Below are 16596 nucleotides of genomic sequence, written 5' to 3' on the forward strand. Positions count from 1 at the left end.
AACGCCCACGGGAGCCCGGAGTTCAGCGGAGGTTCAACTATGTTACAAATAAAGGATGGCCAATACATCCTTGATTTTTGGGGGTAGGGTGGAGGATGGCAAAGCTATTCTTGATCAGAAAAACGTTAGACCTTTCCCGCATTCCACTTCAGTGCGTACGAACAATAGTACCAGAGCTAGGTTGGGGTGCACATTTTCATAAATTTGCTGTATTTTTGTCCACCCTGGCCTCGACTTGGCGCCATTGTTTGTTGGAATGCGGGAAAGGTTCTATTCTTGCCCAAATATAACATAAATGCCCACTCCCCCTTCGCGCGAAGATAAAGTACAGTATTCCAATCCTAACTGTAAACGTTCCCCTCGCTGAATTTGATTTCCCATCACGATTCTCTTTGTTCTAATCAATTTAATCATTTATTATTATAAAGAGAGATTGAATCGTAATCACTTGGGACAGAAACTAAAGGAGCTACGTTAGGGATAGTCACGCAAGAGACGCATTGCGTGACTTCGTCAAGTAAACGTTGCTCAAACTTTTTTAAGTTCGTTTTTTCGCGATCCATCTCAATCTCCCTCAGTCATAGCCATGTTCCTTTTAAGTCTATTGTCACCTCTTTAGTGATATACTGCTCTTTTTGGAGTTTCCTTTAGAATTAAGGATAGGTTTGTACATGGTAAAATTGGTGATATTTATCCTAACATTGCTGCTGTAAGCAATACCTTTCACACCGACTGAGCTTGTTTAGCTAATGAAATGGTAAAAATTTAATGCCAGAAACTACGTGTAAGTCTTAATTTTGCAAGGTGTTAATGGAGCTTCCATGTTCAGCTTCAATGCAGAGCGTAGAATTAATAAGCTGTTTACTCTTGTGAAATGGGGTAATTCTGATGGTTTCACTTCAGAAATGTAAGTAACAATTTTTCGTTCAATTCTGTTTTCTGTTCAAATCGTATTAGTAGTTGGGGAACGAAATAGATAGCCGACTACCAATGAGTGGCAACCTAAACGACCACCTATTAAACGGACACCCCTGTTTGGTGGCCAGTAAACAAAGTCCCGATGAGGGCTTTTCATTTGACCCTTTGCATAAATGGTATCTAAATATAAATAGCAATACTTATACATCCTTAGCGTCGCATTCATGTTTCTAAACAAAGCGTTTTCACATGAATGTGAGGCTAAGGTGTATAAATATGGGTTATTCAAATTTAACCGCCGTTTGTACTCCATTTCCCCGAGGGTGACCGTTAAACAGGGGTTGAAGTGTATTTCTCGCGTGAACTCTTGCGTGTCAACCAGACACTCCGCGCAGTTAGAATGATCAGCAACCTCTTTCACCACCATATCCATCTTCTAATTTCATGGCAATTAAAACTGTCCAATTTTAAGGGTCTTAATAAAATGAAGGAGTTGTTTTAATGGTTTTGTGGCGTTTATTGTAAAAGAATATCCATGGCCCGTGTATTGGGAGGATATAGCTACTTAATTCACACTTGGAGATTGCATTATATACAATTTTCTGAAATTTTCCACAAAGTTTTTCCACTACTCTTTGATATGTCAAGGTTATAACTTCACACGGTTGATCGTTTTATCTAAATTATCTAATGTGCGACCCTTCACCATTTCTTGATTTTAAGTAACAATGTTAGTAGTTACAAGTAACAAATATTATTTATACCCTGTAAATATCTCACTGTGGAAAATTATTGGTTTCCTGTGTTTAATTTTTACTGGTTATAGAGAGACCAGCCTGAAGTTTTACTTTTTACAGAGCACGCAAATTTCATGAGTTCTTGTCAGAAGTCGGTGTCTAAATTTAGCAAGGGCAATTCAATTTTACGAAAACTGTTATCTTAACGTCATCCTAGAGAAGAATCCGCACTACTCAGCAAGCTACCCGGAGTGCAATTCGGGCAAAAACAGTAACACCGCACAAAAACGCGAACTCGTGAAATGGGCAATTCAAACTTTCTTTACAAAGCTTTACTTTCTTTCCAAAGAAACGGTTCTTTCTTCCCCATTTGCCTACTGGAACTATTGAAGGTAGAACTATTCAGTTTGAATCCGAGGAAAAGATAGTGCACAGTACATTGTTTCGGGAAATTCCCGATTTCCGGGGTCAAAGAAATTTAAATTGGAGGTAAATATTGAAATGGCGAATTTTACCTCTTGAAAGTCAGTGGGAACGATCTTTGTTTACAAATTATTAACATTGATGCATTTGCAACATTTTAGTTTAATCTCGCAACCCTTTGATTATGTTCGACTGATATAAGATACAGATGCAGACTAAGGGCAAGACCTAAGATTTCAATCTCTGCCGGCAATTTCCTTCGGTCGTTCAGAAACCGGTGTCCGAAGCGACGATGAGCACTCGCTCGAACACAAGACAGGGACCCCTACTTGGGTTGTCTTTTTATCGCTCTTTGGCACTCTGTTTTAACTCTTAGTTCTAATTCTTAAACGCGGAATTGACCTCTCCGCTCGCGCCTGAAGGCAATTCAGACAAATGAAACTGCTTGCTGCTCTCAACCATTTCATACGCGTTACCATTTCTAGCGTTCTTCTCGACCGCCAATTCAAATGGAGTCTTAGCCCTCATACTGCCGCTTGGCTCAAAGTCTTCGTCATCAACAAAATGCGGGGGATGGGGTCGCCCTGTCTCCTGGTCTTGGGGGCCCTGCGCTGTCCCTGGCCTCGACACGCCGTTCTTTTCCCTGTAGTAAACATCGCCACTTTGTGGATGCGATATCCTGCTGGCTTCACTGTTCCGTCTGTTTGGCTCTTTGGGCTGTAGTGAATCATCTGTATCTAGGCCATACCTATGAAAAAAAAAATGTATCTATATATTAGAAAGATAGTTTTGAGCGAAGTGGTTAAAGGCGTGGAAGTCTCCATCACCGAATCAGATGGTCCAGGTCGAAACTCGGTGGTCGAAGCGTTTGTGTTATGTTCCCGGTAAGACCCGTGAATCTGTTCGCTTGTGATATTTGCGTCAGTTATTGCTTTTGGGTGGAAATTGTTTTTGGTGAAATCGATATTGCCATGGAAGGCTTCTTTGCCAGGAGACCACAGACAGTTTCCTTGCACCTGTTGTTTTAGTTTCTTTTCCAACTCTTTCTTTGACCTTGTTAACTGTTGCCGAATTACTATTCAATTGTGCTTTGACTATAACCAGAAGCATATATGCTTCTGCTATAGCTCATTACAGTATTGATGATGTCAGTTATAATGGTAAGGAGGCATTCAACCAGTCTGATATTGCTTATACGAAGACACTTTCACATAATGCTTTGAATGTGTTAAAGCTCTTAAAAACCCCCTTTCCAATCCGGAGGTTTTGCAAATGTAAACTTCCTAAAAGAGTTATGGCACTATTTCTGTTCATTTCTCCCTTCCGATTCATTCTTGTTTCACAAAGATTGAACTACGTTAGTTCGCTCATTCAACATTTTTTAAATTTAGAGCGAGGGGAAGGGGCAAAAATAGTTGAATAACAATTGAAATGTACAGTACAGATATGTATCTCCAAAACACATATATAAAACCGTAGACCGTATAGACTCCCTTTGTTCATGACAATGGTTAATAAAAAGGTTCACCCCTGGTGGCCTCTATGGAAATCCAACATAATATAAGCTGCAGTGTGCCAGAGTAGTCTTATACGCTCGACTAATTAGGCAAGCTCGACCTGATGTCGAGACTTAATTAGCATTAAGTATGACGTTACACGTCACATGATGGTTGATTGATGGGTGATGGCTGTCTTACCTTCCAGAAGGTTTGGGTCTCTTTATAACCAAAACCACAACTATGATGACGACTATCAGAAGAAGGAAGGCGGCTACGATGACCGTCCACCACATGGTTTTCAAAAATCCGGCTGTCAAAAAAAAAACAAAACAAAACAAAAAAAACAATTTATTATTACACTGTTACGTCATTTTACCATATCAGATCAAGAAATAGCGTAAAATATGAACCCGCGTTACGTGTCAAACCATTGAATAAAGGCGTGAAACGTCTACACTCCTAAACGTAAATTAAACAGATGTGGAAGAATGGCGCCTTATTAGCGCATACTTTTCGCAAAATTTATGCAACACAGGCCATTGTACATCCAGGGAGCCTATTTATTTTTTTAATTTCTGAGTCGTTGGTTTTATGGTTAAGCCGCCTATTGTGCCGTATTACACAGGCTTAGTGATTACCTTCGCATGAACGACCATCGCCATCGTATCCATCGTCACATTCACAGTCAAATGACCCTTCTGTATTCACGCAAGTCGCATGTTGACCGCAGTCATCTTGGTGAGTCTCGCACTCGTTAAAATCTTTGGAAAAAAAAAGGAGTTAAAATAAGACAATACAAAACAACATATCTCTTACATAAGAGTTTTTAGTAGTTTGTAATGGAACCTCGCTCCAAAACAATACTTCAATACGAAAAAGGTTTGCTGGCTAAGACCATTTTTTTATCCGAACAAAGGGTAAGCCAGTTTCTTTGATGAGTTACGTCGACACAGCAAATTAAAGAGTAAGCGTAAGGTCTTGGGCTGAACTGTCGTCAGGATTGTCCGACACTCACTGCAAAGAGAGGCGCAGTGTCTCAATGGTTAGCTCGCAGGACTCCCGGGCTCCAGCCTGACCAGAGTCATGTGTTGTGATCTCGGCCGAACAAGACGCTTTATCCTTGCAGCGCCATTCCCCACCCAGGTGCAGACAATTAATGCTGGAGGGGTAACCCGGCGTTGGGCTAGCATTCTATCCAGGGTGGAGTAGAAATACTCGAAGTCGCCTCAAGCCTCAGAAACTTGGATAACTTATCAAAAAGATACGATTAAGTATAAAGACCAGCCGCTATCTCCCCACGTTTATGGGACCCGCCAGTGCTTTTATTGACAGGTTCCACTGTATGACCGACAGAACCTATTAGTTTACCTTCAATTACTGGAGTTTTGACTGCAAAGACACCAAGGCGTGAATCATTTAATCTCTCTGTCAATGCATTCCTTAAATCCTGAGGCGTCCCAGTGTATTCCGGACTCGTAAAAATTAGGTAATCTACGATGATACTACCGTTTCTATAGAGAGAAAATGAAAAAACAAACAAACGGTGATCAGAATCCGAGATGCTACACTTGAGTTCCCACAGAGTCCAAGGTGATTCACTTGCATGACAAAGGAAAAGAAAGCAGGTCCTTTGTAGTCAGGTGTTCTAGACATTCGTAAGCGTAGGTGAAGCAACGCAAAACTGGTTGCAACACCACCTACCAGTAAAAGATAGAAGACCGTTTATAACCGATGGAAAACAAAAAGCCAGTTGGTCAGTCATCGCCATTCAACAACGTTTTTCCATAACAAAAAAACCGTAGTGGTATCTGGGAGGGCATGGGTTTGAATCCTAGCCTGCGAACAGGCTCACGTTGGAGCACAAGCGCGCGCGGCGTAGGCGCGAGCGGGAAATCGAGCGGCGAAGCCGCGAGACGAGAACGTGACTTGGTACCTCTTCACCAGACTTCTTCCCGCCGTATCGCTTTGCTCTTCGCAAGTCGCGCGCGTGACTCAAAGGTGAGCCTGCTCGCAGGCTATTTGAACCCCTTCAAGGACTCTTTTTTCTTTTTTCCCGCGCTCGTGACATGCCTCACTCTTTAGCGACATTTTTTTATTTTTACTTTATTAGTCTTAAGTGTTTTTAATATTTCTAACTGTAAAGCGCTTTTGAACTTTTAGGATATTGGCGCTATATAAATATTTTATTATTATTATTATTATTATTATTATTATTATTATTATTATTATTATTATTATTATTTCTTGTTTAACAAAGTCACGTAACGGAGTTGTGCAAGTGATTCTCGGAACGGGAAACCTGACGCTGAATAGCTCGCCCTACACACAGAAAAGAGTCAACTTTAAAATTGGAAACCTGTTTAAAACAATTACTATTACCTTAACTCGTTAACTTTACATCCATAGTAATATTGCCCAACTGATGATTTCTGGAATTCTTTGTTTACCTTGAATAAAACAGTTGACAAAAAAGAAATAAAGTTTCACTTAGAAAGGGCAACTCACACGGAGCCAAATGAAACGCATAAACATTAAACCCTACCGTAACACATGGATAATAACTACCTTTCCTTGTTAAAGAACATATTAATACTATTCCTGAGAGCGTAAACGAGAAAAATCACAACTCGTGTCCGACATCTGCTGCCGAGAATCAGTTGTGTTCAAACACTTGTAACATATAGCGTGGTAAGGCTTACCGTGGTTTCAAATTCCACTTTGAAATCAAAGAAACTCCCCTTTGATTTGTCCTTATGAGACAGTTGATATATCTTGTTTGTAATGGTCAGAGTGCCTCTAAACGTCTTGCAAGCTGAAAATGAAAAGAGTGAAACTGAGAGGAATTGCAATATAGAGGTGAAGCCTCAGCACAAGGAATGCGTCGGTAGCACTGGTTTTCGTTCAGTCTGTGGGTTAGTCAGTTCAGCTGAGTTAGGGAGCTAAGTAAAATCTATAATTGAACTAAAACGTCTATGATGTCTTTTGGTTGATCTAAAAAGGAGCTATGAGTAACATATTGAGTCATTCCTTGCAATTTACACATTGCCTTCGATACTGAGACAAAATAATCCATTGAAAAAATATCAAAGAGATGGAATTGGAAGATGGTTACCAATGACGAGCAACTTATCTTCATGGGGTTGGTGCTTCCACAAAATTGGCGTCTTATAGACAGGTTACAATTGAGTATATCTCATCAGTTAAGAATTAGTCTCTCGACAGTTCAATTTCCTAAGGGAAACTTTTGACAACACTAAAGTTAGCGACATTCAATCTGATCTCCAGGATCATCCAGTCAGTGAAATCCAAAAGGGCGTCTTGGACTCACTAAACTATACGACTCTAGGCTATAGGAGTTACTGTTTGTTTCAGTCTAGTCTTGTAAAAACCTACCATGGCATAGATTTTGACGTACTAAAAAATCAGTTATTATCTGACTACGACAGATCTGACATCATCCCCAGGACTTGCTATTGTACGACCATATGAAGGATGTAAAGTACACAAAGAAAACAGCTATGTTGTAATAATAGGAAGAGAAACCAGGAGAATAACGAATAACACGTGCGTTTTAGGAGCTCCAACAAAACTTACGCTTGCACGTTTCATTGATGTTGACTTTGAAATGGCCAGGAACTTCGCATTCGCAGTCAAAACCACCGTGGTAATTTTGACACAGGCTGTCTGTACCGCATGGTCCAGAACTGCACTCGTTTATATCTGTGAATTCAGAGAATATTAAACCCACAGTTACTTTCGATGATCAGTCTGCTTTGGGCCCTAAAATTCACAACAGCATTCAACATCCAATTGGTGGGAAGACCGAAGAAAATCGTCGACTTGGGGATATTACCTTGATTATATCATCCGACACCAATTTCTCAAAACTAAAATTTGATTTAATAACATATAGTCAGCAAGGAATATTGCCACTTGCCACTTAATGACACTAAATGATTAGGTGTTATCACTAGGAAGCAAGAGAATTATGATAACTTTAATAAGGTGTACTCGTGATTACAAATTGAAAATGGTACCAATCAGTTTGTCCTTAGTATGGTCTTGTCCTTTCTGTTCATTTCAATCTGTATGACAAGTGCCCTTTCTCAATTTTTGCGAGTGGGACCTTTTTTTTAATCTAAGTACGTCGAAGGACGATATGGTAAATGCAGTCTTGTGTTATTCCAACTAATACTTAATAGTTACCTTTTCCCTGACAGTTTTATGACTGAGGAAAGAATTTCATTTTATAAACCCTATTTCAGTTTTTCAAAAATAAATATTTAGACAATACTAGGTTAGCCCAGCAAGATGCTCCTTAAAAACAGGGTTACCTGTGCACTCTGTGTCTTTGCTTACTCTGGTTAATCCTGGTTTGCATGGAGCCGGGGTTGGGGGTGACGGAGTAGGTGGGCGCAGTGTCTCCGTCAAGATGAAGTTCGCCAAAGTGAAAAGGGTTTCATCACCGAGGCCCTGTAATCCTCCTCCCCTGTAGTAAAGCATGTCATCCACAGTATAGTTCTTGAGCTTGGTTTGTTGCTGTGCTGTCCAGTTGAAAATAAAGGTAACATTCTGTATAGGAACACTAAGAAGTAAGTCAATGACATCAAATATGCTTTCGTTTTGCAGCACTGTCAAATTTGTCCCTTTGGCAGTGGCAAGGTCCTGTAGAGACGAACTCATCAAAGAAGTCTTGGCATCGATTAACGGCCTAATAGAGCGTTCTAGAAGATCTTGGAAACCTTGCAAAGAAATGTTTCCTATAACCTCAGCTGAGACATCTAAGAGAGTCGACAAACGATCAGGGTCCATGCCAAGGGCTCCGGCAGCTTTTGAATAGGCGTCGCTAACTATTGGAAGCACCAATAAAGACCACCGTGATGGAAGAGTTAGGTTAAACTCGAAAGGAGAGACATTAAATTCACTGGGAAGCATATTGGGGTCAAAATCGATTTGGGAATTGAGCTGCGTGAGTGAATTCCACAGAATGTCCAGAATGTTACAGTCATCGCAGATCAGGGATGCGTTGACGTTAAAAAGACTGGATGCTTTGTTTACGAGTTCGGAGCTATAGTCATTTAAAAGTGATATAAACGCTGGCGAATTCCTTGGAAGGTCTAATAGCTTTGTTATTACCTCTCTGAAGGATTTGACAAGCTTTTTGCTGTCTGCAGTTTCTGAGGTTAGGTTAGCTATATCATTCAGGGATACTGCACCAAGGACAGGCCAGTCGACTAATGAGGCGTTTACAGCCCACGCAATCTTTGGCCACGGTAGCTGGAAAAGAGCTTGAAACATCGTCAACATGGAAACGTTGTTTTTCACTTCAAAGTTGAATTTCGCAGCCAATTCGTCGACAGTTTTAGTCGCCGCAGCAACTACCAGTGCAAATTTTCTACATGTCGTGTCGTTGTCGTGTCCCAGCATTGAAACTGTGATTGTATGTGGCAGTTTATTGAAGAGATCAGCGTTGAAGAGTTCACAATAGACTGGAAGTTCCATGAAAGTGTAATTTTCTAGGACTTCAATTCCGATTGAGCTGAAGTTGTAGAGCAACAGGAGGTCCGATTTTCTAAGGTTAATCCTATTTTCAATGAATTCTAAAACGGTAACATCCTGCAGAGATTCTGTTGTAATCCCAATAGAATTTGTGATCTGCAGGATCGATTCATTCTCCATAGCTGATTTTCCTTTTAGTAGTCTGGCAAAGACGTTGTCCCATTTTAACTCGATCTGAGCAAGTGTTAAGCTTTGAAGGCTGTCACTGGTTTCTTGTAACAACTTTGCGAAAATGGGCAGCGATACACCAAGCTGCTGCCGTCCGCTTCGAATGACCTCTGCCTTTACAAACGGTATCAGCTCTGTCCACTCAGTTGGTGAGAGCTTCTCTAGATTTCCGGGCTCCAAATTCAAATTCGCTTCTAACGATTTTAAAGACACGTTAAATTTGGCAACTAGGTATTGAAGTACATATGGGAAGACTTCAATAACAGGCCGTACGTCATATTGGGCTTTACTTATGCCAGAAACCTGGATAAGTTCGTCTTCATCTGTGTTGAATTCCTCATAAAGAATGTTCAACGTTGGAACTCGATTTTGATTCACCTTCTCGCGAAGAGTTTGATTGTTCTCATTCTGTAGTTGTATGGAACTTTCAAATATCTGTAGGAGTGTTCTTGATAGGAACTTATCTACGGACATGCCAGTAACCTCCTTGAATGTGTCTTGGTTAAGGGCAAAGAGCACCGTCCAATCCTCCATCTTCAATCCAAAGGCCCAAATATTTTGTCGCCATGGAAGTTCTGTCACCATTTCAATGAGATTCACAAAAGAAATGCTTGAATTTGCAAGGATACTGAACGCTGAGTGCAAATAGGACATGTTTCTGTGTCGAGCTTCGACATAAAATCTCGTATTCTTACAGGCTGCGCGAGATTCTTTAATTCCAGCCAGCTCTTCTGTAATGTTGTGTGCGGTCCTGTCCTTGGTAACGGAGGTGTTGAGGCCACAAAATCGAGGTAAGTCGCTGAACCTCATCCCTTCAACAATAAAACTTTGATCTGAATTGAGATCGTAAACCAGTTCCAGTTCTTCGGAATCGAAACCACTCGCTGATAACAACAGGGTAAGAACTGAAGAGTTAAGATAATCAACATCCGAGATGGAATTGTTGGCCAAATACCAGCTTATAGGATCATTTTCAAACTTCATTTTCTTTTTCTGCAGGTCTTGGACATTAGTTCTTATCAACTCCTTCAACTGAGTGATAGACAACTCATCAGAGGTAACATTTAACAACTGAAGCAATTTTTGGGTGGGCATTTGTAGCTTGGCGGCCTCCATCGTTACCATAGCATCAACGATGACAGATATCGTGTTATTCCATTCTTGTCTTGGTAAGCTGAACAATTGTTCCCCAGTCATCTGTACAGCAGTAATGATTTCACTTAAATTTAGTTTGAAGTGGATGACAGTGGCATTAAGAAAGCTTCTGAACAAAACAGTCGACGTGACATTTTGAAGTGAGCCTTCAGGTACTTCGTTCAAAATGGCCACTTCATTTAGTGACAAATTGAATGCCTCCTTTAGTACACCTTTAATGAACACACGATAGGTCTCCGTTTTGTTGTCTAGAGTGTTATTTTCCCTGAGGGAAAAGATAACTTTGACTGACTCGCTCACGGACTCGTTACGCAAACTTTCTACTTCATGTCCAGCAATTTCAGCAAGTTGTGGTAATGTAACAGCGTCCAAATATTCCCATTCAGACAATGAGGCATCTAAAGCCCAATGGACTGTACGCCATGGAAGGCTGCTCACTGCGAAAATAATTTCCAACACAGTCATATCTTCAGTGATCACCACAGAGTCGCTTTGAAAAGACGAAACAGGTTTTCCCTTAATGTTTATCAACACTGGGCACGGTGGCAATTGGTTTACTGATCCAACAACTTTTCCAGACGCCTCGGGCAGAGTCATGTTTAAGATACTTTCGACTGGAATGTCACATATATGATAAATCTGATTCAACGTCGTTCGATCGATTGTCTTGGCTTGTTCGTCACTTTTGTTGTACAAAATGGCAAATTGCTGAAGAGAAAGATTAATTTCTGCATTTTCTAAGGCTCTTGTTAGCGTACTGTCGGCATAGGAATCGTCTGCGACACCGGATGAATTAAAAATCAGGGATGTTTTGTTTGTGTCGAGAATATATTTTTTCTGAAGGAAAGGAAATACTAGGCCCTCGAAAGTGCTGAGGCTGACATTAAGAAGTTCCTGGGTCTCTTTCTGCACCAGTTGTGCCAAGGAATCCAACGAGGGAAGCTGAAGCATTTTTCTGAATGCCGGAGTGCTCTCCTCAATCATCGCATGAACAACAGTCTCCCAGTCGCCTGGGTCGTAGGAATTGGAAAGATTGGTGGCCGGAATTCCCAGTCTTGATGCGACCTTATTTACAGTGAAGTGGAATTTTTCACCGGTGAACTTTAAAAGTTCCTCCTGGTAGTCCGCTGGTGTCAAAACGTTGCGCTGGGCTTCAAAAGAGCTGTTGATATTATCAGACGGAAACTCATAAGACCATTGATAGTTTAAGTTTACCAGATCTTCGTCAGTGAAACCCAATTTAGGAAAATCACTAGCTTGTAATTGATTGTAGATATTTTCCATAGTTTCAGAGTATGCTTTTTCCAAAGACCAACCACTAAGAATCCTTGTGTGTTCAGTGGTGACTTTCTCATATTTCGCCCCACCTGCAAGGTCGTCTGGAAAGAGACGCTTTAAGGGCATGTAAAGAAATGGTAGAGAAAACTGCCCAGTTGTTGGAGACACCAAAACTATTAACAGGAGAAGGCCTCTCAATTGCATCATTTTCGAAAACGCTTTCGAGATTCTTGGCGACTTCGACGAAAAACAGTTAGGACCTGCAAGAAGCAATAGGATCAGCTCATCAGACAACAGCAGCACAACTACTTTTTTTATAAGAAAGGTACCAGAAATACTGTACTGTCTACGAACCACTGATTTAAACTGCACTTTACCGAAAAATAAAGGAACAGCAACACTTCTAGAAACCAACTTCTGCTGCCGGTTTGCCATCGACTTTAATTGAGGGTTTCAAAGTCCTTCAGTATGAAGTTTGGCATTCAAAATCCCCTTTCTCTTTCCATGCATCTATATATCTTAATGTTCGTTCTGAGAGTTTACCGATACATCAACACCGTTAATATCCCCTTGCTTGATGATTTTGTTGACAGCATTGCGTCCGCTTGTTACCAATCTTTTACGTAAGGAGACTCAAAATGTTAATCACTCTCGTAAATTTGAGAGTGCATGGCAAATGAAAACCTACGCACAGCTGTATTACACATCTCCAGCCGTCTCTGTTTATCCTAACTAGTTACTCGTCGTGAAAGTAAGCGTTGGAAAGCCTCAATACTTTCTCTGAAAAATACTGAATTAACGCAAGGTCGAACACAACATTCGCAACAAAATTGAAGAACCTTCGTCCATCTTTGAGATATAGCTCGCAGGTTGCATATCAAAAATAACACAAAGTGTAGGAATACCATTAGAAAAAACTCTGCCGCGCGCATATATTCTGCGAACAAATACGGGTTTGTTTTGAATAAACTCACAACGCAATTATAGTTCCCCTGTTGAAAGATGTGCAAAGCTTTCGTGGATGTTTAAAAGGAAGTTTATTTTCAGCAAGCACACATATCCATTCGTTAAGAACTAACAACAAAATTAAATTTAAATTTGTAGTTGAAAAAATGAGGCCTTACCTTGAATTTAGAAAAAAATGGCGTAATACTGACCGACCGCATGTGACTCGCTTTGAATTCTTAGCTCAACCGCTTTAAATAGGCGGATTAAGTTAAAACTTTGCGGTTTAATTAAACATTTTTAGGTAGTCTTCCATATTCAAGCGAGTATAAATTTCATTGCAGTATTAATGCAAAGCAGGTGGCCCTGTTCCTGTTGATAAGACAACTGACAGATAATTGAAATGCAAAACGGACAGTGCTGGTGTCCTAAAATATACACAAGTTTGATCGAAGCAACTTCATTGGTAATCTTTCAGAAACAACACAAATAGCTGTGGGGAAAAATGTTTTCACTGATGCATCACAACAGAATAATAAATTGCCTTTGGAAGAGTATAATCGTCTCATGTAACTAGATCAGAGTAGTACGGTTCGTTGCTCTCTCTATTATTTCCTGAATTTGTTTCTGAAAAGCAAGTCAAGCTACCCATGGAGTCATCAGCTACTTTCGGTGCGGCGATATTTTCAGAGGATCAATTTTTCGTGCATGATGAACCGGTAATAATTTTGAAATTTTAACGCGCTTTTAATGTTTCCTTTCAGAGTGGCAATTACTTTCGAATCTTCTCGGCATTTAAAACATACCGAGAACCTGCAAATCCTTCACTTAGTATCGGATTTCAATTCTTTGTCGTGAAGATTGCTGGCGTAAACGAACGGAGGATAATGATGAACGACTAAACAATCGTGGGAATTAGCTTGACTAAAGAATTGGAGAAGACCTTTTGAAATCTTTATTATGATAATGGTCAATTAGAACTTCTGCGTCATTCACATGAATTCTCAATAAGAAGAAAATATGATGTGGAGTAAATTGTAATTTTAATAAGAATAAAAATTATTTGTTTCGTTGCACCTCAATCCATCTGTTTATAAGGAGCTGTTTTAAGTTCGAAAAGAAAAATAAAGAGAAACTTATATAACATTGTCCATGTGTTTCGAAACAGGTGTAAACTCCGGAAGTGCTGTGGAAACGTAAGACATGGGCGATTTTAAGCTGGCACCGGTACCAACAGTGAACTAGGCAACTTAATCATTATTGTCATGTAAAAGCCCAAGCAACTTCGAACAGCTAATACCAGAAGCATATCACCTAGTTCTAGGTGATATGCTTTTGCTAATACTGATAGGCTTGCACGAACACACGACAGTGAGAGGAGAGAATTATCATTTTCAAATGTTAAAGGAGCCTCGTCTCGGTTTGTTAGCGTATCCTGAAAAGTTTAGCCCAAATTTTCAAGTTCGTGGTTTGTAATCCATGTCAATCTTCTCCATCTTGAACCATCCTTTTTCCTTCATTAATTATTATCTCTTTAGTGTCTTTCTATCTTAATTTAAGAGATTATTCCCCGGTTTCCTTCAATTTAAAGGCAATTTTGTACATGGCCAAAGCAACTCAAAATGCCGTGACTGAGCTCCTTTAATTAAAAACACGACCCAGACGTCCTTTGAAATGGCTTCATTCACGTGATTCAAAAAAAAGCGACCGCGTGATGACGAATTCATGATCACAGTTTGTTTGTAAGTTTTCGGTTGAGTTTCGCCCTTTCTAACAAGATGTAATCCAAGATATGTTACAGAGAAGAGTTCGAAAGATGCAAAATCCATCGCATGGATATGATTTGCCTCGAACTTGGAACTTTTGAGGAATTTGCAAACGCTGTGCTGCAAACTTTGGCCATCCACGCCAAAGAAATGTTTATCATCATGTGATCACTTTTTTTTTAATCACGCGGATAAAACCAACGGTGCGTGAAACGGCCTGAAAAGACTCTGAAAACAAAAAGCAATTTCAAAGGACGTCTGGGGCCTGTTTCTCGAAAGCCCGGGAAACTTTTTAGTCGGGTCTGCAAAGCCATTTTTAGCAGTTAACCTGTATCTAAAAACAGAAAGGTGTATACGCCTAAAACTTCTTGTATAGAAGGGAACCTCTGGTCGTATGAAAAATATGTAAATGAAACAGCTATGTAATCATAAGGTTTGAGATTTTGCTGCGGCTTTCCAGTATACAAGGCAGATGGTTGTTCGGCACTCAAGTTTGTTAGGGATCATTAATAATGAATCATTCCCTCAATTCTAATGTATGATCAAACAAAATTTTGTCATTTCAGCTAGAAACCCATTGAGCGAGGACTTTGCGGTCTTATGCAACAGCAACGTCAGTCAATTCGGTTTCGAATGAAAGGACATTGCAACCTTAATCTATCATATTTAGCAGTGAGTGAATATTAAAGTTCAACTGCTAAAGTTAGCTGCTTGCCCGCTGCATGATACAAGAAAGTTATTGTGCCGCTTGTGGTACCAGCGCGAAAATCGCTTTTGTGAATTTTCTTTGTTTTGGAAACCGCTAGCGTGTTTACCATACACAGAACCGAAGATCAAAAGTTATTTTGAGTGTTTTTCCGTGAAGAAGCTAAAGGCGGTTTATTTATCTAGTAAAGTTTCTAGGCAGAATTAAAAAAGATATTATTCTTAAGTTTAAAGTGCTGATTGTATTCAGCAGTTTCTCGTGTGCTCTGAAGCCTGTTTAATTAAGCATCGCAAGGAGGTTTTCCGCGTTCTGTCCGACTCTGAATTATCAAAGGACTGCTTTTGTAGAAATTGCCGAATGAAGCAATCACAAGTGCATTAAGTCATGTATCACCTTTACTGCACCGGTCTGTATCAGTACTTATTTACCATCTGTGATGCATACGACTCAATATTTACCATTCTACACTACCTGTTATTCACTATACCCCTCAAAGCGTTCAAATTTCACTCTCCAAATTGCCATTTTTTTCCACGACCGAACCGAAACATTTGTTTCCAACGCTGAAATATATAACACCCTCTTGCCGGAAAATTTCCGAGGAAGCCCTTCGTTGTAATCCGTTATAATCAATTAGCGAACAAGAGTAAACTGCACTCCGCTTATGAAAAGCCCTTTGATACCTAAACAAACCTATTATTCTAAACTATAGTACACTAAAAATGAGGGACTGGTTTCACTAGAAAATAAGTCTAACTGCACCTGTAAGTAATAAGCTTGTGCCACTGTAGATGAGCGAAACCTCAGTCTTTACAACGCCAAGGCAAACCAGTGGAACTCTGCCAGATCTTCTCACACTCCAGTTCAGTTCCCGTTCGTCCGTCGTTTGGGAAATAAAAAGACCCTCTAAGTAACAGCCACTTTATGGTTTTGAAATATGGGATGCGATAAATCCGAGAGCAAGAAATCTCTATCGTGTTTTCACCGTTCACACGACGATGCACTTTACAAGTTATGGAACCTCAAACCGGCCTACGCTGAGTAAATTTGCATACTGTCATTTCACTTTCACAACTGGAAGCTTCTGTTCTATTTTCAATGACATACTGCTCACACCTGGGTGCAGTTACAACTCAACAGTTCAACATTTGCATACAGATTAACATTCATTTTCTCCGCACGTGTACTGCAAAAAGTATTACGATCAGTTAAAGACATTTTGAAAAAATATCCGCCCTTCTGTTGAGGCCTTAGTGAATTTTCGGTGATTTCTTTCACAACAACAGATCGAAAAAGCGAGCGAAGTAGAGAGGGGGGAGGGGAACGGGGGGGGGGGGGGGCGTTGTAGGGGTTGTTATTGATCCCGAATCCCCTTTTTAGCTCTGATGAAAGTGGACAGAAGCCACCAAGTCAGCCTGGCGGGGAAGTGCTTGAATCTGCAG

General features: G+C 40.3%; 1 protein-coding gene across 1 annotated transcript; it reads right to left on the reverse strand.

The window, feature by feature from the left end:
* Nucleotides 1–1432: 1432 nt before the first annotated feature.
* Nucleotides 1433–16328, reverse strand: LOC145488071 (uncharacterized). The gene is made up of 9 exons (XM_081466852.1): nucleotides 15917–16328; nucleotides 7912–11997; nucleotides 7172–7297; nucleotides 6277–6389; nucleotides 5957–6024; nucleotides 4946–5088; nucleotides 4216–4338; nucleotides 3776–3887; nucleotides 1433–2826 (listed from the first exon to the last, which is right to left on the reverse strand). Exons 2-9 carry the CDS (start codon nucleotides 11942–11944, stop codon nucleotides 2457–2459), a joined length of 5088 nt encoding a protein of 1695 aa, XP_081322978.1. The 5' UTR covers nucleotides 11945–11997; nucleotides 15917–16328; the 3' UTR covers nucleotides 1433–2456.
* Between the last annotated feature and the right edge of the window lie 268 nt (nucleotides 16329–16596).

This window comes from Orbicella franksi, chromosome 5 (assembly GCF_964199315.1).
Source record: "Orbicella franksi chromosome 5, jaOrbFran1.1, whole genome shotgun sequence".
Lineage (NCBI taxonomy): Eukaryota > Metazoa > Cnidaria > Anthozoa > Scleractinia > Merulinidae > Orbicella > Orbicella franksi.